The sequence below is a fragment of the Panthera leo genome, chromosome C1 (genome assembly GCF_018350215.1).
Source record: "Panthera leo isolate Ple1 chromosome C1, P.leo_Ple1_pat1.1, whole genome shotgun sequence".
Classification (NCBI taxonomy): domain Eukaryota; kingdom Metazoa; phylum Chordata; class Mammalia; order Carnivora; family Felidae; genus Panthera; species Panthera leo.
Window position 1 is genome coordinate 41696040 of NC_056686.1, and position 25170 is coordinate 41721209.

Sequence of the window (25170 nt, forward strand, 5' to 3'; positions counted from 1 at the left end):
GGTAAAGTGAGAGACTAACAGCAATAACTAATAATAAAATGAACAATTATAACAATATACTATAATAAAGGTTTGTGAAAGTGCTATAGTGCTTCCCATTACTTAAAAGTATATGTAGGACCTTTGTCAGACTGGCATTCCAAGGCTTGCATGATATGATGCCTGTCTGCTTCTCCAACTATGTCCTAATGTTAACTATATGAATAAATTCTTGCTCCAGTTTCCCTGATCCCTCAATAATTGCCTATCCTTAGGTCACTCCTTGTATGTCTCTGCCTGTTTTAAATTTTACTTCTGCATCTTGCCATCTGAAATATTCATTAAAATTGTATCCACCTTTCTAGGCCCAGCTCAAATCCATAAATAATGCCTTTTTTGACCATTCAAATGGTGATCCTGCCCATTTCTTGAACTTTTATAATACTTATTCTGTAACACTTATCTGTTAATTTGATCTGACAAAGTAATCAAGTAGTACTTTGGGTCTCTTATACTGTTATTATTAAAATCATTTATTATTATATTACTTTTCTTTTTTTGTATTGTTTACCATTAAGTTATAAGCTTCTCAATGTTAAGGATGATGTCTGAGACTTGAAATGATTACAATACCTTGCATACAGGAGATACACAATAAATATGTTGGATCCCATTATTTATTAATATTTTATATATAGTGACTATGAAATGCTGAGTATTGTAGGAATATGTTAAATGTGCTAGATTGTATGTTGTGAGAAATTTAATTCATGCTCTTATCATTGGATAGTTTAAATGTTCAGTCTTTATCAGAATAAAATGGCATAATATGAAAATTATTTTCAACTATAAATCATGAGACACAAAAGATAGGTAAGAAAAACTATGTAGCCTATTTGTCTACTTAAACTTATTTAACAGGAGCCAATCAATAAATAAAAGTTGACTGAATGAATAATCATGCGGAAATGATTGAATAAACCCATTTAATCCCCTGAGCTTTTTTTTTAATTGGTAAAATGAAAGAAATAATATTGATGCTTTTTTATGCCTCAGAGAGGAAACACTAGAAATCAAAGAAAATTCACCACTTTTTATATTTAACTTAAAATTTGTAATAACAGGATATTACATTCTTGATTTTCCCTCTTCTTCATGTTTTCCTTACTTAGAATTTTCAGGGGAATTGTAAAATTATCTCCCCTCCCATCTGCCTTTCTATATACCAATAAGAAGCCAAGTAAAATTTTCAGTTTGAAAAGAACATTTTGAGAAATTAAGGAGATAAGCATGGGGATTATGATAATAGAGGGGAAAATGGGCTAATATTTATTTAACAACTACTGTGTGCTCTTGACATTCTGTTAAGTGGGTGATACACCTAGTATATGTGCTCACAGGATGCTTTTTAATCAATTAACACCAAGAAAGACTAAGAAATTGTACTTGAAAAGAAGAGGTTTAAAAAGAGTAACCAAGGGGCACCTGATTGGCTCAGTTGGTAGAGCATCTGAGTCTTAATCTCTGGGTTATGAGTTCGAGCCCCATGTTGGGTACAGAGATTATTTTTTAAAAAACCTACTAGAGAGAATAACCAAGTCAGAATTATCATTAACATTTTAGAACTAATGTCCCTTATCCCCATGCTTGCTTGAACTTTATCATTTTCCATTTGGGAATAGGTTTTTTTTTTTTTAAGTTTTATTTATGGGGGTGCCTGGGTGGCTCATTTGGTTACATGTCCAACTCTTGCTTTTGGACCAAGAGTTCATAATTTCACGGTTCATGAGATTGAGCCCTGTGCTTGGGATTCTCTGTCTCTCTCTCCCACTCTGTCCCTGCCCCGCTCATGCACACATGTCTGTCTGTCTGTCTGTCTGTCTCTCTCTCTCTCTCTCTCAAAATAAGTAAACTTTAAAAAAATAAAATAATGGGCACCTGGGTGGCTCGGTTGGTTAAGTGTCTGACTTCAGCTCAGGTTATGATCTCACAGTTCATGGGTTTGAGCCCCATATCAGGCTCTGTGCTGACAGCTCAGAGCCTGAAGCCTGCTTTGGATTTTGTGTCTCCATCTCTTTGCTCCTCCCCTGCTCGCCCCCTGTCTCTCTCTCTCTCTCTCTCTCTCTCTCAAAAATAAACATTAAATAAAAAAAGAAGAAATAAAATAAAACTTTTCTTTTTAAATAGAAATGTAGTTTTATCTCAAAGAAGTGATTCCTCTCTCAACATCTGGAATTTATCTTTTGAAACATATCGTATTCAAATGCACCAAGTCTGTCTCCTGCAGTTACATTTTGATAATTGTTAGCTTACAGGTTTCTAGACTTTATTAGCTTAAAGATCTTAGAATACCTCTAGTGGGATGATAGGTTTTATACTTTAAATGGTCTGAATAGATTTATAAGAGATTTTATCCTTGTATACTTAAGATTACTTTTTATTCTGATAAAGACTGAGCATTTAAACTGTCCAATGGTAAGAGCATAAATGAAATTTCTTACCACATACAATCTAGCACATTTAACATATACCTACAATACTCAGCATTTCATAGTCACTATATATAAAATATTAATAAATAACTGGATCCAACATCTTAAGTATACAAGGATACTTGTTATATAAAAATTATAAATATTTTTATTAATCTATATTCTTTTCACTTTTTTCGCAATTATATGAGATATAATTGACATATAACATTGTATTAGTTTATGCTGTATAACATAATGATTTGATATATATATATATGTGTGTGTGTGTGTGTGTGTGTATATATATATATGTATATATATATATACACACACACACACACACACACATATATATATATATATGTATATATATATATATATATATATATATATATATATATATATATATGAAGTTGTGGTGTTTGTATTTTTATTTTTAAAATAAATACCTAATAGAGGAATTGCTGAATCATATGGCAGTTATATTTTTAATTTTTTGAGGAACCTCCATACTCTTTTTCATACAGTTTGCATTGCCATCAACAGTGCACAAGGGTCCCCTTTTCTCTGCATCCTTACCAACTCTTGTTATTTCTTGTCTCTTTGATATTAGCCATTCTAACAGGTGTGATTTGATTGTGGTTTTCATTTGTATTTCTCTGATGATTCATTGTGTTGAGCATCTTTTCATGTGTCTGTTGGCCATCTGTGTGTCTTCTTTGAAAAGTGTCTACTCATCTTGTGCCCACTTTTAATTGGGTTGTTTGGGTTTTTTGCCATCAGGTTGTTTGAGTTCTGAATATATTTTGGATATTAACCCCTTATTGGACATACAGTTTACAAATATTTTCTCCTATTCAGTAGGTTGCTTTTCATTTTGTTGATGGTTTCCACTACTGTGCAGAAGTTTTTTACTTTGATGTAGTTCCACCTGTTTATTTTTGCTTTTCTTGCCTTTGCTTTTGGAGTCAAATCCAAAATATCATCTCCAAGACCAATGTCAAGGAGCTTAACTGCCTGTGTTTTCTTGTAGGAAGTTTATGGTTTCAGCTCTTATGTTCAAGACTTTAATCCATGTTGAGTTGAATTGATCTTTTTTTTTAATGTTTATTTATTTTTGAGATAGGGCAGAGGCAGATACAGAACCCGAAGCAGGGTCTAGGCTCTGAGCTGTTAGCACAGAACCTGACACAGGGCTCGAACACATGAGCCGTGAGATTATGACCTGTGCCAAAGTCGGACGCTTAACTGACTGAGCCACCCAGGCGCTTGTTGAAATGATCTCTATATATGGTTTCATTCTTTTGCATGTGCCTGTCCAGCTTTCCCAGCACCATTTATTGAAGAGACTATCCTTTCTTCATTGTATATTCCTGGCTCTTTTGTCATAAATTAATTGACCATATATGTGTGGTTTTATTTCTGGGCTCTCTTTCCTGTTTCATTGATTTATGTGTCTGTTTTTATGCCAACACCATACTGTTTTGATTACTATAGCTTTGTAATATAATTTAAAATCAGGTATTATGAAGGCTCTAGCTTTGTTTTTTTTCCAAGATTGCTTCAGCTATTCAGGGTCTTTTGTGGATTCAAACAAATTGCTGGATGAGTGTGTTTGTGTGTGTGTGTGTGTGTGTGTGTGTGTGTATGTATGTATGTATATATGAGAAATGCCATTGGAATTTTGATAGAGATTGCATTGAATCTATAGTATGGACATCTTAACAATATTAATTTTTCCAATCCATGAGCCTCAGAATATCTTTCCATCTGTTTGTGTCTTCTGATTATTTCATCTGTGTCTTCAGAGTACAGATTTTTCACCTCCTTGGTTAAATTTATTCCTAGAAATTTTATTCTTTTTGATGTAATTGTAAATGATACTGTTTGCTTAATTTCTCTTTCTGATTATTTGGGGTTAGTGTATAGAAACCCAACTAAATTTGTGTGTTGACTTAAAAATTTTTTTTTAAAAATTTTAAGTAACTCTACATATGGGGCTTGAACTCATGACCCAGAGAATAAGAGTTGCATACTCTCCCTACCTACTGTGCCAGCCAGTAGGCACAGTGTTGACTTTTTAATCTTGCAAAGTTAATGAATTCATTTATTCTAACAGGTTTTTTTGTGTGGAGTGTTAGAGTGTTCTGTATAGAATATGATGTCAGCTTCAAGTACAGACAGTTTCGCTTCTTCTTTTCTGATTCAGATACTTTTTGTTTTGTTTTCTTCCTAATTGCTCTGGCTAGAAATTCCAGTATTATGTTGAATACAAGTGGTGAGAGTGAGCATCCCCCTTGTCTTGTTCTTGATCTTAAAGGAAAGGCTTTCTTTCAGGTTTTCATTGCTGAGTATGATGTCCACTCTGGGCTTGTCATAGATGGCTTTTATTAGGTGTGTTCTTACTCTGCCCACTTGATTGACTTGATTGAGGGTTTTTATCACAATTGGGTATTGAATTTTGCCAAATGTTTTTTCTGCATCTATTGAGATGATCATATGATTTACCCTTCATTTTGTAATGTGGTGTATTACATTGATTCACAGATATTGGACCATCCTTGTGTCCCAGAGTAAATTCCACTTGATCATGGCATATGGTCTTTTTAATGTATTATTGTATCTGGTTTGCTAATACTTTGTTTTAGAATTTTTGTATATATATTCATCAGGGATACTGTAATTTTCCTTTCTTTTTTTTTAATTAAAAAAAAATTTTTTTTTAACGTTTATTTATTTTTGAGACAGAGAGAGACAGAGCATGAACTGGGGAGGGGCAGAGAGAGAGGGAGACACAGAATCGGAAGCAGGTTCCAGGCTCTGAGCTGTCAGCACAGAGCCCGACGCGGGGCTCGAACTCACGGACCGTGAGATCATGACCTGAGCCGAAGTCAGACGCCCAACCGACCAAGCCACCCCGGCGCCCCCCTTTTTTTTTTTAATTTTTAAAAAATATTTATTTATTTTTGAGAGACAGAGTACAAGTGGGGAAGGGGCAGAGAGAGAAGGAGACACAGAATCCTAAGCAGGCTCCAGGCTCCAGGCTCCGAGCTGTCAGCACAGAGCCCGATATGGGGCTCGAACTCATGAACTGCGAGATCATGACCTGAGCCGAAGTCAGACGCTTAACTGACTGAGCCACCCAGGCACCCCTGTAATTTTCCTTTCTTGTAGTGTCCTTATCTGGTTTTGGTATCAGGGTAATGCTGGCTTTGTAAAATGAATTTAGAAGTGTTCCCCCCATCTTCTGTTGTTTGGAAGAGTTTGGGAAGCATTGGTATTAATCCTTTTTTTAATGTTTGGTAGAATTCATCAGTAAAGCCAACTGATCCTGGACTTTTCTTTGTTGGGTGATTTTTAATTACTGATTCAATCTCCTTATTAATAATTGGTCTTCAGATTTTCTGTTTCTTCATGATTCACTCTTGGTAGGTTATATTCATCTAGGACTTTATCTAGTTCCTTCAGGTTTTCCAATTTGTGGGTGTATAATTGTTCATAACAGTTTCATGATCATTTATATTTGTTATCAGTTGTAATGTCTATAAATTATATTTTAGTAATTGAAAGTATAATACAAATTTGATCTACTTTCTAGAAAGTTTAAACAAGTCTCTTAAGTGGTGTTTCCTCACCGATGGAGAATTACTTCCAAGCAGAAGCTTACAACCTGGACAAGGTATTAGATGAATTTGAACAAAACGAAGGTGAGAATTTACTTTGGTGAATCTGTTTGAATATATTTATGATATGGAGAATGGGGGATTTTAAGAGTATGTAACACTTAAAAAAAATAAAACTGGGTAAAGTGACTTAATGATAATAGTATTATATTTTAATACCCAGAGGAGGAACGAACATTTTTGAGCACTATGTGCCAGATACTATGCTAACGCATTTATATGGACTGTATTATTTAATCTTTAATATAATCCCATGAAAGTAGATTTTATCTATATTTTACAGATGAGAGGCACAGAGAGATTAAGCAACTTCCCCAAAGTTAGTTTGCTGATAAGTGGCAGGATAATAAGTATCCAGGCAGTATGATATTAGAGCCTAAACTCTCTTTATACAACCAATTTATGATCAAGAAAAGCTTTAGAATGTGTGATTGTATTTCTAAACTAAGAAAAATAACTTATTGCCTATTGATTGACCAAAAAAGTAAAGATACATTTTAAACTAATTTTAAAAGATTTATATTTTTAAGTTACTGCCAAAATGGTTAAATAAACTGTCAGCTTAAGATTCACTTCGTTTAGGGAAAACTTTTCTTTAAATTTCCCTCTGAGTATGACTTGAATGGATAAGCCATAATTAAATCTCTTTTACCTCACCTTCCTTCCTTGGTGTTCTCTGTTTCTAAGGGGAAATGGCATGTAACAAGTTTACAATTTGGTATATTTCCATCTGAACTCCATGATTTTAGTAATGATCTCCAAACCTTTACTATATCCAGTGATTCAGGTTGTTCTTTGATAGTAGTTGGGAAGAGAGATTAGTTTTAACTTTACTGCTTTGGGTCTATGATAGAGCAAACCTTAAAAAGAATATGGGATTATGGGGGTTAGGAAAGAAAAGGGAGAAGGAATGATACATGGAATAGCGTGCTCTTCTCATATTTTACTGTTGATGACCTGAAGCTACTCCATAGCCATAGGATTCATGTAAATGTAAAAATTAATAATTTGAGATTTTATTGGATCTAGATGGGTTTTATACATACCAAGGCAGAAGGTGTGTTTTCCTCTCTGTTTCAATCATTTATACAAATAATTTCTCAATCCTTTCTTTGGTTTGGCCCTCTGTGTATCACAGTTATTTGTCATAAGATATCTACACAGGTGCTACACCTAATCACATGAATAATATACTTCTAGAATACCATTGACTCTCATAAAACTGTTAGTTCATTACATGATTCTCTTTGTGACTAACGTAGATTCTAGTAGGGTATTTTGTATATAGTTGATTTTGAATACATTTTCATTGAATCAGTAAAAATTGTCTTTTAGTTCAAAAATACAGCATTTGCTTATAAAAAATAACTCCCTAGAAGGAGAAGAACTTCAGAAGCCACATTCTTGTTTGGAACTATGTTGTTTATTTGTTTTGAGCTATTTTTTTTTAATTTTAGAATTTTTTAAATTAAAAAAAATTGTAAAATTAAAAAACTTTTTTTACATTTTTTTCATGTTTGTTTATTTTTGAGAGAGAGAGAGAGAGAGACAGAGCACAAGCAGGGGAAGGACAGAGAGAAAGGGAGACACAGATCCAAAGCAGGCTCCGGCTCCAAGCTATCAGCACAGAGCCCGATGCGGGGCTTGAACTCATGAACTGTGAGACCTGTGCCAAAGTCAGATGCTTAACTGACTGAGACACCCAGGAGCCCCCAAAATTTAAAGTTGCATTAAAACTACAATGTGTAGCCTGGTGTCTTTCAAAGTATATTTTAAATAGAGTGATTTTTCATTTTGTGTTAATTTCCTTCTTTAAATGAAAAATATAGCACACATGGATGGTGATGACACTAGATAATTAACAGTATGCCCACGTGGTAGGTGGTCGAATAATGAAATTTTAATAACTGATCATTCTTGTTTGAATATTAAATATTCTTGTAAGAAGCAGTAATTCTTTTTTATTTCCATGAACTATCTTGGAAATAATGATTTCTTTTTTTAAAGGAAGCATATGTTACTAAATCTCAAGTCTCTGCTAGCCTACATTTGGTCAACTCAGGATTTAACACTCAGAGGATTCAGGACCATTCTCCACATATTCTGCCTTTCCAATCTGCCCTTTCTAGCTGCTTTTTACTATTTCCTTACACTAATTCTTTTTCAACCCAAACTGATTTTCTTCTTATTGCTCTCTCAGATTGTTGTGTTTGAGGCTATACTTGTTTCCCCTTATGAATGACCTCTTTTCCAAACTGACATGTAATACAGGAATAGTCTTAATAATATTTTTTTGTTCCTAGCTAAAAATTAGAAACTCCATGTTCTAGAAATATTCTCTTTTTAGATATCCTAGGAATATTTTATTTTCAGAGTATTTGCAAATGTAGTTGATTAACTGAGTCCTAGCTTTTCCAGTGTCACCAGCAAACTTATTGTAATTATTTTTTCAGATGAAACAGTTTCTCCTATTTTATTGGATACCAAGTGGAATAAGATTCTAGATTCCCCTTCTCACCGACTATCATTTAACCCTGCATTGGCCAGTGTGAATGAACCTGCAGTTTCTAATGAGTCACAGCCACAATTGAAAGTCTTCTCTCTGGCTCATTCAGCTTCTCTGACCACAGAGGGAGAGGACCATTGTGCAAATGGACAGGAGTATCCTCTGAATCCAGAGATTAACACAATGTGGATTGATGAAAATGCCGTTGCAGAAGATCAGTTAATTAAAAGGAACTGTAATCGAGATGATCAACGCAGTGCTGTCGAAGTGGGAGAAAAAAAATGTGGAAATCTAGCTTGTCTGCCAGATGAGAAGAATGTTCTTGTTGTAGCCGTCATGCATAATTGTGATAAGAGGACATTACAGAGCGATTTGCAGGATTGTAATAATTACAATAGTCAGTCCCTCATGGATGCTTTTAGCTGTTCACTGGATGACGAAAGCAGACAAACTGATCAATTTAGTTTTAGTATAAATGGGTCCACTGGAAAAGATATGAATTCAGAGAAACAAATGGATCTGTTGAATAGACCAAGTGCAGTGGGGGATTCTGTTAAACATATGTGTACTACTTCATCTGATAATCTAGCCAGTGTCTGTTCCCCCTCACAATTAAAGGATGATGAAAATGTAGGTAGAGATCCCTCCATGTCTGTGATTACAAGTTTAACAATTGATTCAGTAATCTCATCCCAGGGAACAGATGAAGAAGGTTCTGCTGCTAAAAAGCAAGAGAACTATATACCAGATGAGGTTCTCACTTGCAAAACCAGTTCTGCTAGGACAGATCTAGGGAGTCCAAACTCCTTTTCCCATCTGAGTGAGGGGATTTTGATGACAAAAGAGCCAGCAGAGGAGAGAACAACCGAAGAATCCATCAGACCTGGTTTACCTTTGCTTCCCAAAACAGACATGCCTAATGGGTCTGGAAGGGATGATAACTGTGAACAGTTTTCAGATTGCCTTGTGTCCAGTGAAGTTAGAGCTGATGAAAAGGAAGGTTGTGGACATGAAGAAATACTTGACACTACAGAACTTCTTAATATGACAGAGCATTTCTCTGATTCTCAGGAGATGACTAATTGGAAATTGACTAAGCTAAATGATATGAATGACAGCCAAATAAATAAAGAAAATGAGAAGTTTCTGCAGATGAATCAGCCTGAGGACATTTACAGTGATAATGGAGGAGAGTGTGATAGAATGGCTGAAGCAGGTCTAGATTTAAAAGGAACTTGCATGAATGAAAGTGAAGGATGCGATTTCTCCACTATGGATACACCAGCTGCAAATTCTGTATCTAATTGTGATTCCTATGGAATGCAGAGCCCAGTTGTTTGTTTTGTTCCAAAGACTTTACCCTCCAAAGAAGATTCAGTAACAGAAGAAAAGGAAATAGAAGAGAGCAAATCAGAATGCTACTCAAATATTTATGAACAGAGAGGAAATGAAGCCACAGAAGGGAGTGGTCTACTTTTAAACAGCACTGGTGACCTAATGAAGAAAAATTATTTACACAGTTTCTGTAGCCAAGTTCCATCAGTGCTTGGGCAATCTTCACCTAAGATAGTAGCAAACCTGCAGTCTATCAGTGTTCCTTTTGGTGGTGCAAGACCCAAGCAACCTTCTAATCTTAAACTTCAAATTCCAAAGCCATTGTCTGACCACTTACAAAATGACCTTCCTACAAATAGTGGAAATAATATTAAAAACAAAAATGATGTTCTTGGAAAAGCAAAATTAGGGGAAAATTCAGCAACCAATGTATGCAATTCCTCTTTGGGAAACATCACTATTGCTGATACAAATGGGGAACATTTAGAAAGCTACGAGTCTGGGATATCCAGTAGACCGTGCCTTGCATTAGCTCCAGAAAGCCCAGATAATGATCTCAGAGCTGATCAGTTTGGAATTTCTGCCAGGAAGCCATTTACTACTCTGGGTGAGGTGGCTCCTGTGTGGGTACCAGATTCTCAGGCTCCAAATTGCATGAAATGTGAAGCCAGGTTCACATTCACCAAAAGGAGGCATCATTGCAGAGCATGTGGGAAGGTAAGTTGTGTGTGTTTCAGGTCACAAATGTGGCATGCCTATTTTATTAAGCTCAATTAGAAATTAATAAAGACAATATAAGGTGAACATACTTCTGGTTGAGATGACATTATAAATAGCCTGGAACACCCAGTTCTAGTAAATTTCTAAATAAAAAATGACCTCATTGAATCTTAGTATTTATATAATTTTTTTGGTTGCCAAGATTTAAGCTGAATCACTTTTCGTGAACAGATGAGAATTGAGGAAGTGTTAACTTTGTGGTTTCTATATTGATAGATACTTGGTTAATGGAATAGTTTGAAATAAGGAAGTTATTTTTTTGGTTTAAGAAATACTTGTAGTTAACTTCATATTTTTTTAATTTGTGAAAAATTGAGTATTACACTTAAAATCCATCCTAGTTTTTGTTACAGGATTTTGGCCACTCTACTAGACATTCTGGAACTTTTTATACACATATACACATATTTTTGTCTTTTTCCCCCTTTAACTTTGATACAAAATAGAGTTGAGGGCTGCAGATCCTATGACAAGGTTGTAAGAATACTTGATATTCCTTAGGTCTCCCTAAGTTTCCTCGCTGTAACATATCAACTTACTGATTTGTCTTTTTAACAAGAGCTATGAACTAGGAGGAAGGGATTTTATATTTTTAAAAAGACTGCGAAGTTTGGTGTCAGGTATGGATTCCAATTTCAGCTTTGTTATTTTTTAACTATACTTTATTAAGCTTTAGTTTTATAAAAACTAAAGAAAAGATTAGTAATTTTCATTTGGCTTTATGAAGATTAAATGAGATTACAGATGTAATAGTAAGTGCTCAGTAATTAATCTCTACTTCCCTTCTTGCATGATTTATTGGTCTGTTTGTGTTAATTAGGATGCTTTCACCTTCAAGGAACGGGGTATCTGACTCTTTGTGATTTAGATAAAATAGCATTTCATGTAACAGGAAGCCTGAAGATAGAGACTCACTTATGTCTGGGCGTAGAGTGAGGATCTCTAAAGTTTCCTTGGTCTTCCACTCATGATCTCAAGAGAGTGGCATAGCTGTAAGCATCAAGTTCAACCTGGCAGCTTCTCAAGTACAGGGAAATTGGGGTCAAATGAGCCTATTCTTGCTGCAGTCTCATCAAGGAGGAAAGAATCCCTGGCAACTTTTTTCAGTTTATTGGTCAGGTCTAGACCACAGGTGCAATTTTATACCAATTATTGATAAAGGGGAACAGAATTGATTGGCTAAGATGAATCATGATTCATCCTCTGGGGCTGAGCCCAATGTTGCCTGAACACAAGTGGGATTCTGTTAATACGGAGAAGGAAGAGAATGTTTCCTGGCTGGGCAGTCAGAAAGGGTACAAAAGAACAAAATGATGAGGAGCAGAAAGAAGTTAAAGCTGTGATTGGGCTGCTGGTCTCTGATTATTAAAATTTGAAGAAAATAGTTTGTTTAATTCTTAAATATCTTGTAGTCTGAAATAAACTCAGTAGCCTGAACAATCAGTTTTCTATTAAGGAATTAGAGTTGTCATTTTTATGTAGCTCTGTGTGTCGCTTACTCTGTAGAATGCTTTCTGAAAATTTTGCTTTCTTGAGCAAATAATAATGTTCCAGACCAGCATATCCAGATGTAATGAGTAAATAGGTAACTCAGGTGTATTTAGAAAGGAAATGGTGGCAAAATGTTCACAAATTGAAAAATTAGATGGAAGTTTTGCTGAGTGGCATTTATGAATTTAGGAATTCACGTGGATTATGGATTCATATTCTGGTTTTTTTCCTTTTTATCTCCAGTTACATCAGAGATGTTCTAGGGATTGGTGAGAAATGTTTGTAAAAATCCTTGAACTTCTTGGAAGAAAAGGACTTATAAACAATTGTATACTTTTTCTAGCTACTAATGAGATTATACTGGGGAAATAGCTAGAAAAATACCCCAAACAATGTGATTTTGTAAAATATTGTTCGCTGCTGAAAAAAGAAATTTAGTTTGCATACCCGGTAATTTCTCTACTTAATACCTATAGCTTAATACTCTTTGCTCTTATGAGGATATATTAAGCATCTAATATATGAAAGGTTCTGGGCTAGATATTGGAGATGCAGAGATACAAAAATTGCAATATATGACTTCATTGACCTCAAGGAGTTTGTAATCAAGGGCGCTGATTTCAGTAAGTTGAGAGAGGACTATTTGGATTTCCCGGAGTTTAAAAAAATTCTAAAAGAAATTGTGAACCACTGATCTGAGTAGACAGACAAACAGACCATTCTACAACAAAGTATATACATTGTGTTAAAAGCCAATTATATATGCCTTATATTTGTTCTCATTAATCCTCATTATATCCGTGTAGAATGGGTTGTTAATTTTTCCCTATTTGATAAAGAAGCAGAGGCTCAGAATGGTCAAGGAATATGCCTAGGATCTCATAGCTTGAATATTGCAAGAGCCCTGGTACCCTTTCTTTCAGTCATATCACTTCCAGCATGTCTCTTCATTTATACTAGTGGTATGAAGGAAATAATCTAGGATCATTGAGGGATAAGAGCTGAATTTTTCTAAGAATGGCAGAGGGAGTCAGGAAAGTCATGTTACAAAATGACTATTTTGAGAGGGCGATGTAAAAAAGTAGGTATAATTTATGGGCAAGGTTCTAAAGTGTGTGAGATAAATGAGATCACATCAGAGTACAGGTGGAAAAGTACAGGTGGGAAAAGGGAAATAAATTCACAAAAGAATGGGACAAGATAAAAATACACATGATAGAAGGAGTTAATAGAACATTGTAGGAAATTATTTAGCATAGTTTAAAGCTTAAGTTCTTTTTTTTTAATTAAAAAAATTTTTTTTGAATGTTTATTTATATTTTGAGAGAGACAGAGACAGAATGTGAGCTAGGGAGGGCAGAGAGAGAGGGAGACACAGAATCCGAAGCAGGCTCCAGGCTCTGAGCTGTTAGCACAGAGCCCAATGCGGGGCTTGAACTCATGAACCACGAGATCATGACCTGAGCCCAAGTCGGACGCTTAACTGACTGAGCCACCTAGGTACCCCTATTTTTAAAAAAAATTTTAAATTCTTTTTTAAATGTTTATTCATTTTTGAGAGAGAGAAGGAGAGACAGAACACGAGCAGGGGAGGGGCAGAGAGAGAGAAGGAGACACAGAAACCAGAAGCAGGCTCCAGGCTTCGAGCTGTCAACACAGAGCCCCACGTGGGGCCCGAACTCACAAACTGTGAGATCATGATCTGAGCTGAAGTTCGGACACTTAAGTGACTGAGCCACCCAAGCACCCCTATATTCAATTCTTGATAAGCAGTAGAGTTGTTATAACATTCATCTTGGTTAAATGTAATTAAGTAAAATATAAAATAATTAAACTAGAATTTATGAAAGTGTTAAAATATTGCAGTTTATTTCTGTATTGCTGTAATGGAGATCTGGATTCCAGTCTTCATTATTAATTGGAAAAGTATGTCACACTCTAAGATGCTCAGCAAATGTGAGTTTTATGATTTCACACATTAATTTAGACAATTGCTCCATATAGCAGTATAATCCCTACTTCTCCTGTATGATAGATGATAAATTATAGAGTAGAAAGAATACAGAGAACTCTTTCCCCAAAAGGTGCCCTTTAAATTCAAATTATCACCATTATTATAAACTCATATTCATTTCCTGTGGAAATCACTGACTCCAGCAAATAGTGGTTATTCGTCCTCTGTCAAGCTCCATTTCCCATTAATGTTTTGACTTTGACTTCAAAGGCCTAAGAAAACATTGAGTTCTATAGTAAAGGAAAGGGGCGCCTGGGTGGCTAGGTCGGTTAAGCGTCCGACTTCAGCTCAGGTCATGATCTCACTGTCCGTGAGTTCGAGCCCCACGTCGGGCTCTGTGCTGACAGCTCAGAGCCTGGAACCTGTTTCAGATTCTGTGTTTCCCTCTCTCTCTGCCCCTCCCCTGTTCATGCTCTGTCTCTCTCTGTCTCAAAAATAAATAAACATTTAAAAAAAAAAGAGTAAAGGAAAGAGGAGTTTTTAAAGTGAAGAAGAATTTCTAAAAGAAAAAAAAGCTGTTTATCTTCTGTTTGGTCATTTTCAAGGCTTTGTCACACTTTATCATTTATCATCACTGATGTGTCCAATTATTATTTATTTGGTGCCAGCTGGTTAATGACTGCTCTATTTACTATTTAACAGAAGCAGGCGTAAAAATATTTTTTAAAAGTATAACTGTTTAACTGGCAATTATTACCTGGATATTTTGTATTTGTTTGAGATGATGTGAAAGAAGAAAATAGAGTAACATTAAAAAAAATTTTTTTTTGATGTTTATACATTTTTGAGAGAGAGAGACATGGAGTGTGAGCAGGGGAGGGGCAGAGAGGGAGGGAGGGAGACACAGAATCTGAAGCAGGCTCTAGGCTTTGACCTGTCAGCACAGAACCCAATGTGCGGCTGGAACTCATGAGCCCTGGGATCATGACCTGAGCCATGTCGAACGTTTAACTGACTGAGCCACCCAGGCGCCCCTAGAATAACATTTTGAATACTTCTACTTTATGCTAGGCTTATCTAGTTTAATATTACAATTCTCTGAGATGTAATTACAGGTGAGAAAAATGCACCTCAGAAAGGTTAAGTAATTTGCCTAAATCCTCAGAGTTTGACAATGAGAGTGCGTTGATTTTAAGACAAATCTGTCGGACTCCAAAGCCTGATGCTCTACCACACTGGATACAGCAGCAAAATTTATGTGTACTTGAATTGCTTACTAGAAATATAAGTCATTGTCTTTGAGTTAACTTAGTTTGGGGCAGGAGTAAAGGACTGGGAATTTAAGTATTTGAATTTATAAGGAAGACAAAAATTCTGAGTGATTGGTACTATCAGGTGATGGTAGAGTAGCAGGATTTTAGGATTTTACCTACCAGGTCTTGACCTACAAAATAGAAAAAGAACAATACGGGCACCAAGTCATTGGACGAGGAGGAGGGTGGCAGTATTATATACCATTCAAATTTACTCACAATTATTTTTTTCATTGTAATTGACTTTAAAAGTATAACTTGAGTAGACAGTTTTTTATTGCATTAGTGATTTGAATAGATGGAACAGAGAAGAGAACTGTAAGGTAGATAATGTGGAAAAGAGTACTGGAATGAGTATGAAAGAGCTGTGGGCTTCTGTTTCCTCTTCTGTAAAAGGAGGAGATTGCATAGACTTTATTTCTGTTTCCTTGCAGCTCTGAAAGAGCTTATATGAATTTCTGTGGTTAAAAAAAATAGAAAAGGAAATGGAAAGATTGTTCTAGCATTGATTTATCTCTGTAAAATTATTACTAAATACTGATTAGCTAAGGTCACTATGTGGGAAGAGTCCATCATTAAACATTTTGAAGCGTACTGTGCTGAAAGTGTGTTTTCTGGAAGTCATCTCTGTTAGACTGGAATGCTATTTGTCAAAGTGTCAGTTACGTGTGCTACAGTGAGCATTTTTTTTTTTTTTGCAATTACTGTTTCCTTTTTGATTCATTTCTCATACTAATTTCTTCAAGATCCCTTTAGGGACATGTGATCTTTATCACTTACAGTTTTAAAAAAAAAATAGCTTGATGACATGTCTAATGTCAAAGTGACATATTGAAAAATGATCTAGATTAATTTTTAATATAGTTCTAAAAAGCTTCCCCGTTTCAGACACTTGGGATTAGGGATTATGGATACTTAACATATATTGAGTATTTACAAATGTAATTATAAAGCATTTTATATAATTTTATATTTGTATATTATATAAATATTTTGTAAGTTTATATAATTTGTATAATACATATGTTTATGTATAAAATGGCAAATACAGTCAATATCTAGCTTTGCTTTTAATTTGAATATGTAATCAGTAATGTCAGGAGTAATTTTATTTTTTAAAGTTTATTTATTTTGAGAGACAGAGAGAGAGCATGTGAGTAGGGGAGGAGCAGAGAAAAGGAGAGAGAGGGAGAATCCCAAGCAGGCTTTGCACTGGCAGTGGGGCTCAAACCCATAAGCTGGAGATCACGACCTGAGCCGAAATCAAGAGTCAGATGCCAACTGAGCCACCCAGGCACCCTGTGGAGTAATTTTATCTATAAAGATATGTAACAGAATTATATAATATTTTGATATTTATGTCATTATACCATATTTTTAGTTTAAGTGAAAATATACTTTAAAGAATTAAAATATCATTTAAAATAACTATTCAAATTTAATACTGAATAAAACCATTTTTAAAAATAATTTTTTAGAAGTTAACAATTACACTCACCTGAAATATTAGGGAAGAGTTACAATGTTATGATTCTATCTGGGGTAAAAGAATATTATTCCAGAGTATGAAAAAATTTGATGTTGTTTATTTAAAAAATTTTTTTTTAATGTTTTTATTTATTTTTGAGACAGAGAGAGACGGAGCATGAGTAGGGGAGGGGCAGAGAGAGAGGGAGACATAGAATCTGAAGCAGGGTCCAGGCTCCGAGCTGTCAGCACAGAGCCCGACGTGGGGCTCGAAGTCACAGACTGTGAGATCATGATCTGAGCTGAAGTCCGACGCTCAACCGACTGAGCCACCCAGGCGCCCAGTGTTGCTTATTTTTTAATCATAGGAAAATCATTTTTCAGTATATAACCTAAGATGACAAGATACACAAAATCATGTCTGTTTATGCTGTCACTCTGTTATTTTATGCTCTGAATTTGGTCAAGGAATCTTGACAGAATTGAAGATTTTCAACTTTGTTTACTGTAAATAGAGGTTACAGAAATGTTAAATATTTGTAAATGAATGTTATATTGTAAAAGGCAGCTAAATAAGAGAATCTTTCCCTTGTCACCTTGTTATGTGCCAGTGTTAAAGTACATGTTGATCATTTCAAGCATGTAAGACTCTCTTTATAACAGTGTCTCTCTGTATAATGCCATGAAAAGAAGTCACAGAAACTGTCTTCAAGTAAGACCTTTTTAATTGAATGACTAGTGCCTGTTGCATGCAAGTTATGACAAACTTGCCTGATACCAAATTTGATTATATCCTATGTAATGTTTTAGCAGGATTCCAAGGGCATTTGTCAATATTGACTTCATCCAGGTGTTACAAGAGTTTTCATTCTGAGAGCTCTAGGATGTGCCGTGTGCTTTGTCATCTCTACAAGGGCAGAAATTTCTTTTATTTCATATTAGATTTACTTTACCTATTTTGGAACCCAGGCATCAATAATCCTATTCCTCAGTTCATGGCACACTTTTTAAAATGTTTTAATCCCAACGTAGTTAAAATACAGTGTATTTTAATATTACTTTAAAATAAAAAAAAAATAAAATAAAATAATATTGGGGTGCCTGGGTAGCTCAGTCAGTTGAGCATCTGACTTTTGATTTTGGCTCAGCTCATGGTCTCATGGTTTGTGAGATGGAGCCCCGTGTTGGACTCTGTGCTGATGGTATAGAGCCTGCTTGGGATTCTCTCTCTTTCCCTTTCTCTCTGCCCCTCCCCCCATCTCTCTCTCTCTTTCTCTCAGCATGAATAAATAAACCTTAAAAAAAAAAGTAATATTTATGATGACAATCTTCTGTCTACTTCTACATATCCCTAGTCCCTAGTTTGGCTTACTAGACATACCCACTTAAAAAAACAAATAGACAGGGGCACCTGGGTGGCTCAGTTAGTTGAGTGTCCAGCTCTTAATTTTGGCTCAGGTCATGATCTCGCGATTTGTGAGATCAAGCCCTGCACTGGGCTCTGTGCTAGCAATGCAGATCCTGTTGGGATTTTCTCTCTCCCTCTCTCTCTTCCCCTCCCCTGCTCTTTGCACTCTCCCTCTCTCAAAATGAATAAACTTAAAAAAAAACGACCAACAACAACAAAACCCAAATAGACTATTTTTTTAGAGCAGAAAAATTGAACAGAAAGTACAGAATTCTCACATACCTGTAGTTGACCCCATTATTAGCATCTTGCCACTAGTGTAGTACATTTGTTAAAATTGATGAACCAATGTCAATACATTGTTATTAACTAAAGTCCTATAAAAGAAATATATGCTGTGGTTTACTTTAGGTTTCACTCTTTGTGTTGTACAGTTCTGTGGGTTTTGATAAATGCATAATATGTGTCCTATTATAGTATCCTATAGAGTAATTATACTATCCTAAAAATCCCTTGTGCCCCACTTGTGCGTGCCTTCCTTCCTGCCATCGGAACTGCCAGCAATCACTGATCTGGGTTTTGTTTTTTTTTTAATTTTATTTTTTAATGTTTATTTATTTTTGAGAGAGACAGAGACAGAGTGCGAGCAGGGGAGGGGCAGAGAGAGAGAGGGAGACACAGAGTCTGAAGCAGGCTCAAGGCTCTAAGCTGTCAGCATAGAGCCTGACACGGGGCTTGAACCCACGAATCTCAAGATCATGGCCTGAGCCAAAATTGGAATCTTAACTGACTGAGCCACCCAGGCATCCCTCATTGATCTTTTTACTGTTCCTGTTGCCTTTTCCAGAATGTCTTATAATTGGGATCATACAGTCATGTAACCTTTTCAGACTGGCTTCTTTCACTTAGTAATATGCATTTACATTTCCTCCATGTCTTTTTATTTTATTTTTATTTTTTTTCCAATATATGAAATTATTGTCAAATTGGTTTCCATACAACAGCCAGTGCTCATCCCAAAAGGTGCCCTCCTCAATACCCATCACCCACCCTCCCCTCCCTCCCACCCCCCATCAACCCTCAGCTTGTTCTCAGTTTTTAACAGTCTCTTATGCTTTTCCTCCATGTCTTTTTTAAAAAATCGAGGTATAATTGACGTACAACATGGTGTTAGTTTCAGGTGTATAAGATAATGATTCAATATTTGCATGTATTGTGAAATGATCACCACTGTAAGTCGTTAATATCTGTTCCCATACATAGTTACAATTTTTTGGATGAGAAATTTTTTTAAAGTTTATTTATTTATTTTGAGAGAGAGAACCTGTGTGCATGAACAAGGGAGGGGCAGAGAGAGAGGGAGAGAGAGAGAATCCCAAGCTGGCTCTGCACTGTCAGCATGGAGCCAGATGTTGGGCTCAAACCCATGAACGATGAGATCATGACCTGAGCCAAAATCAAGAGCCAGACACTTAGTGGACTGAGCCACCCAGGTACCCCTAAACATTTTTTTAAAATATAATTTATTGTCAAGGTGGCTAACATACAGTATATAGAGTGTGCTCTTCATTTTGGGGTAGAGTCCTGTGGTTTATCGCTTACATACAACACCCAGTGCTCATCCCAGCAGGTGCCCTCCTCAGTGCCCATTACCCATTCATTTTCCCTTCTCCCGCACCAGCAGTTTGTTCTCTGTATTTAATAGTCTCTTATGGTTTGCCTCCCTCTTTCTCTGTAACTATTTTTTTCCCCTTCCTTTCACACATGGTCTTCTGTTAAGTTTCTCAAGTTCTACATATGAGTGAAAACATACGATATCTTTCTCTGACTGACTTATTTTGCTTAGCCTAATACCCTCCAGTTCCATCCACGTTGTTGCAAATCGCAAGATTTCATTCTTTTTTATTGCTGAGTAGTATTCCATTGCATATATATACCACATCTTCTTTATCCATTCATCAATTGACATTTGGAGAGAGTGTTAACCAGGGAGGGTGCAGAGGGAGAGAGAGAGAATCTTAAGCAGGTTCCATGCTCAGTGCAGATCTTGACAATCCTGTTGATCCCAAACCCTGGGATCATGACCTGAGCTGAAATCAAGAGTTAGACATTTAACTGACAGCACCCCCAGGTACCCCAGAAATATTTTATTTATTTATTTTTAGATTTTTAAAAAATGTTTATTTTTGAGAGAGAGAAAGACACAGTGCAAACGGGGACAGGCAGAGAGAGAGACACACACACACACAGAATCTGAAGCAGACTCCAGGCTCTGAGCTGTTGGCACAGAGCCCAACACAGGGCTTGAACTCATGAACCATGAGATCATGACCTGAGCCAAAGTTGGACGCTTAACCAACTAAGCCAGCTAGGCACCCCACCCCAGAAATATTTTAAATTATTCACGTGTTTCTCTTATTTAAGGACAATTCAACCCAAAACAAGTTTATTTTCCTGATTTCATATTTACTTACCTATTGATGGAAACCAACACATAGAACAGTAAGAAATGGCTACTTTAAAAATAGAATATTCCTTGGTAATTCAGTTTTCCTCATACTCTGCCTAAAAACTTGTCTTATTATTCACATTGTGATTTGAACCATTCCAGCATGGTAAAACAGGAAAAACTTTTGGATTAAACTTGGTTTCTAACGAAGTTAGGGCAATATTTTCCATTCACATTCTCCAAAATTGTGTTGGCTGAAAGTCTACCTCACCCATGTCATAGCATTTGTCACACAGTACTGTCTCTGTCATTCTCATTGGACTATAAGGATCGTGTTATTGATTCTGATTTATCTTTTATTCCCAGCATTTAGGCCCCACAGTACCTGTCACTTACAAATTGTTCAACAAACGTCTGTTAATGAATGAATAAGTGAGTGCCAGATCATTAATTTACTTAAATATTGTGTGCTTGTTATTTGTCTGTTACTATGCTGGGTGCTGAATTTACACTAATGACATTATGATTCCTACCCTTATGTAAAGATTAGTGGGAATAACCAAAAGCAAACAAATGTGTAATTACAAATTGTGATAAGGACTATGAAGGAAATGAACAAGGAGGGATAATATAAAAGATGGAGGGGGAAGGGGATCTGGGAAGTCCTCTGAAAAATGACAGTTTATTTTTTATTCTTTATGTTTATTCATTTTTGAGAGAGAGACAGAGGGTGAGCAGGGGACGGGCAGAGAGGGAGACACAGAATCCGAAGTAGGCTCCAGACTCTGAGCTGTCAGCACAGAGCCCAGTGCAGGGCTCATACTCGTGAACTGTGAGACCATGACCTGAGCCGATGTCAGACACTTAACCAACTGAGCCACCCAGGAGCCCCAAGAAATGACCGTTTAGATGACACATGACAGTTGAGGAGTCAGCCATTCAAAGTACAGAGAGAAAAGAATGCTTCAGGAAGAGAGAACAGCATGGGCCAAGGTAGGAAGGCACCTATACAAGAAATTGAAAGGAATCCAGTATGGTTAAAATATAGTAAGGGAAGAGTCCCATAAAAAGAGTGTGGAGAGTAAGTCAGGGAATAGCTCATGTAGCGTTCTGCAGGTCATATGAAGAATACAGTGAGAAGCCATGGGAATGGATAAGCTTACCTAGGGAAGAGTTTACAGAGGGAAGAAAAGGGGCCCAGGGTGAGCCATTGAGGTCAAGCAGAGGAGGAAGACCTAATACAAGTGACAGAGAATGCATGGCCAGAGAGTTAGGCAGAAAACCAAGAAAATGTGGTGTCTTGAAACTCAAAAGAAGAATAGTTTGGCAGAGGAGGGGGTTATCACCTATATAAAGTGCTGATGGGAGGTAAATAAGATATGGACAGGAAAGGGACCAATGGACTTGTCTGCATCAGACTCTGATAAAAGCAGACTTGGTAGAGCTGTGGATACAGAAGCCAGAATGGGTTGAAAATGGGGAATGGGTTGAATATGGAATGAGAAGTAAGGAAGTGGAGATGGTTTTTTCAAGAAGTTTTGCTGTGAGGGAGAACAGAAAAAAAAAATTGGAACACTTACTAGATGAAGATGGTGGTTATAGATGAATTTTTTTAAAGGATAGGAAATATTTACTGTTGTATTTAATGTAATGAATGATTCTATAGACAGGTTGTTTTAGAAGAAAAGGGATCAGAGGAAGAGAAAAATCCTTGAGAAGGCCAAATGGATAAGATTTATGACATATTTAGGGTTTGGTCTTCAACAGGAGAGAGGAAGAGAAGATGGGGACAGATGAAGATAGGTTTATGGATTTATTGGTGAGAGCATGAAAAAAATTTATATCTGCTTGGCTCATACTTCATATAGAAAATATAAACATTGGGGCACCCGAGTGGCTCAGTAGGTTAATCATCTGACTTTTGGTTTCAACTTAGGTCATGATCTCGTGGTTCATGGGTTCAAGCCCCACATCAGGCTCTGTACTGACAGTGCAAAACTTGCTTGGGATTCTCTCTCTCTCTCTCTCCCTCTCTCTCTGTGTCTCTCCCCTGCTCAGGCTGTCTCTGTCTCTCTCAAAAATAAATAAACTTAAAAAACAAGAAAATATAAACACAGAGAGAGACGAAATAGGGATAGATGATGAGGGTTTGAGAGGGGAGAGGTAGTTACCTTGGAGTGGGAAAGTAAAACCTAGTTAGAGAATTGAAATTTTGATAGCCTTGTGAAACTAGGTATCAAATTTTCAGTCATTTTATGCTAGTATAGTCCTGACTTCATGGGATAAGGTCAGTATTTGGAGACATTGTGAACTTGTTGCATTATCTTTGCAATACAAGCAATTATTGGAGAAGCAACAAAAGTTCTATAGGGCTAGTCTTGCCATCTGTCTATCCATTTCCATTTTATTTGTTCTTTCATTGAAGCATTTAGCAAGCATATACTTAATGCTTAGTGTACTATTTTTAACCAAAGAGATGAAAGAAAAAAGCAGAATGGCTGGGCTACTCTATTTAAACATACCACTCATGTTTCCATAGATCACAGAACTTAAATATGTGAAATAAATAACAATTACAAAGCTGCAAATGCTTTGTGGTGGGAAGCAGATAGATGATGATGATGGTGGTGGTAGTGGTGGTGAGGATAATGAGATGGCTAATATTTATTGAGTGTTTACTGTGTGCCAGGCACTTTTCTAAATGCTACTTACAGTATCTTATTTAATATGTATAACACCCTAGGGGCACCTAGGTGTCTCAATTGGTTAAGTGTCTGACTCTTGATTTTGGCTCAGGTCATGATCTTCCGGTTCATGGGTTCAAGCCCCACATCTGGCTCTGCACTGACAGCATGAAGCCTGCTTGGGGCTCTCTCTCTCCCTCTCTCTCTGCCCCTCCCTACCTCAAAGTAAATAAATAAACTTAAAACACACACACACACCCTACGAAGTAGCTAGTGTTATAATCCACATTTTATAAGTGATGAAATTGCCCTACAAAAATTGAGTAACTTGTTGGGAATCACACAGCCAGTAAGTGGAGTTAGGATTCAAACTTAGGCTCTTTGACTTACAGAGCCCACACTCCAAAGCAGTATGCAGTGGTTTTAGAGGGTCTGGGGGGCGGAGGAGGAGGGAGAACCGAATAAGGGAGTCATAAAGTTGAGGTCCTTAAGTTAGTAAGGGCCGCTTTAGGAGCATGTGGACTTATGACGGCAAAGCTCCTAGGCAGCCAGATAAGAGGGAAACAGAAGGTAGATAAACGTTTGTTTAGTACATACTCTGTAATTTGTGTATCATTTTCCTAGTAAACCCATGTGAAAAGTGTGTTTTTACTACTTTCCGGTTGAAGAAACTGAGATAGTAGAACTACGAACCAATCAGTGCTTTCTTAGCTATATAACACATGGTCTTTTCCTTTAAATATAGTTGAAAGGATAAAAATGAAATAATTCAATAGGTTTTATGGTGGTTTTTTATATTGTTTCCTCAACATTTCTTAGAGGAATGTCTGTATTTATACCATGTTTTCAAAGCAAATATATTTATTTCAAAAAGAAAGTTGGAAAATATCTGGTACTTCTTATATTAGATGGCAATTTCTTATTTTAAATAAAATTATATGTTAAATACTCACAATTTACTTTTAAATAACTTGAGTTACAGTCAGTTTGTTTAACATTTGAGAATTTTGGTAGTGAATATAGAACAACCTTCATAGAACCCTGAGTAACAAGCACATTAAGATAACCTGTTGGTTTGGGGGTGCCTGGATGGCTCAGTTGGTTGAACATCTGACTCTTGATTTTGGCTCAGGTCATAATTTCATGGTTCCTGGGATCGAGCCCAATTTCGGGCTACGTGCTGACAGCGTGAAGCCTGCTTGTTGCTTGGGATTCTCTCTCTGTCCCTCCCCCCTCTTGCACTTACTGCTCTCTCACCCTCAAAAATATTTTTTAATCTTTTTTTAAAAAAGATAATATGTTGGTTTATAACTTCAGAGATCAATTTTCTCAAGGTTTATTTTGTCATCTGGTGTTAAAACATGACAACTGGTTGTGCTCCTTGGGAAGCAGAGAAGTAGTAATTTCTCACACTGAGAAAGTTTGTTGAAATATGTGAAGAGCATTTTAAAGAGCAAAAGGATCAATATTTCTCAACACCTAGATTTAGAATAACTCACAGCCATTAACTAGCTTCCTCATGCTCTCAGGCAAGGTACTTTGATCATCCGTAGGATGAAGGTGATAATACATACTAACGATCTGTTGGGAGTGCCAGGGTGGCTCAGTTGGTTAAGCGTCTGGCTCTTGGTTTCGGCTCAAGTTATG

The 25170-nt window shown here is 36.3% G+C and overlaps 1 protein-coding gene across 2 annotated transcripts in view; it reads left to right on the forward strand.

Moving 5' to 3' along the window:
• Positions 1–25170, forward strand: part of ZFYVE9 (zinc finger FYVE-type containing 9) — a 213482-nt gene that overhangs the window by 83820 nt on the left and 104492 nt on the right. For both annotated transcript variants that reach the window (XM_042951599.1, XM_042951600.1), the window contains exons 3-4: positions 6052–6160; positions 8590–10694. In XM_042951599.1, the coding sequence (XP_042807533.1) occupies positions 6091–6160; positions 8590–10694 (2175 nt within the window). In that variant the 5' untranslated portion in view covers positions 6052–6090. The remainder of the gene's footprint in view (positions 1–6051; positions 6161–8589; positions 10695–25170) is intronic.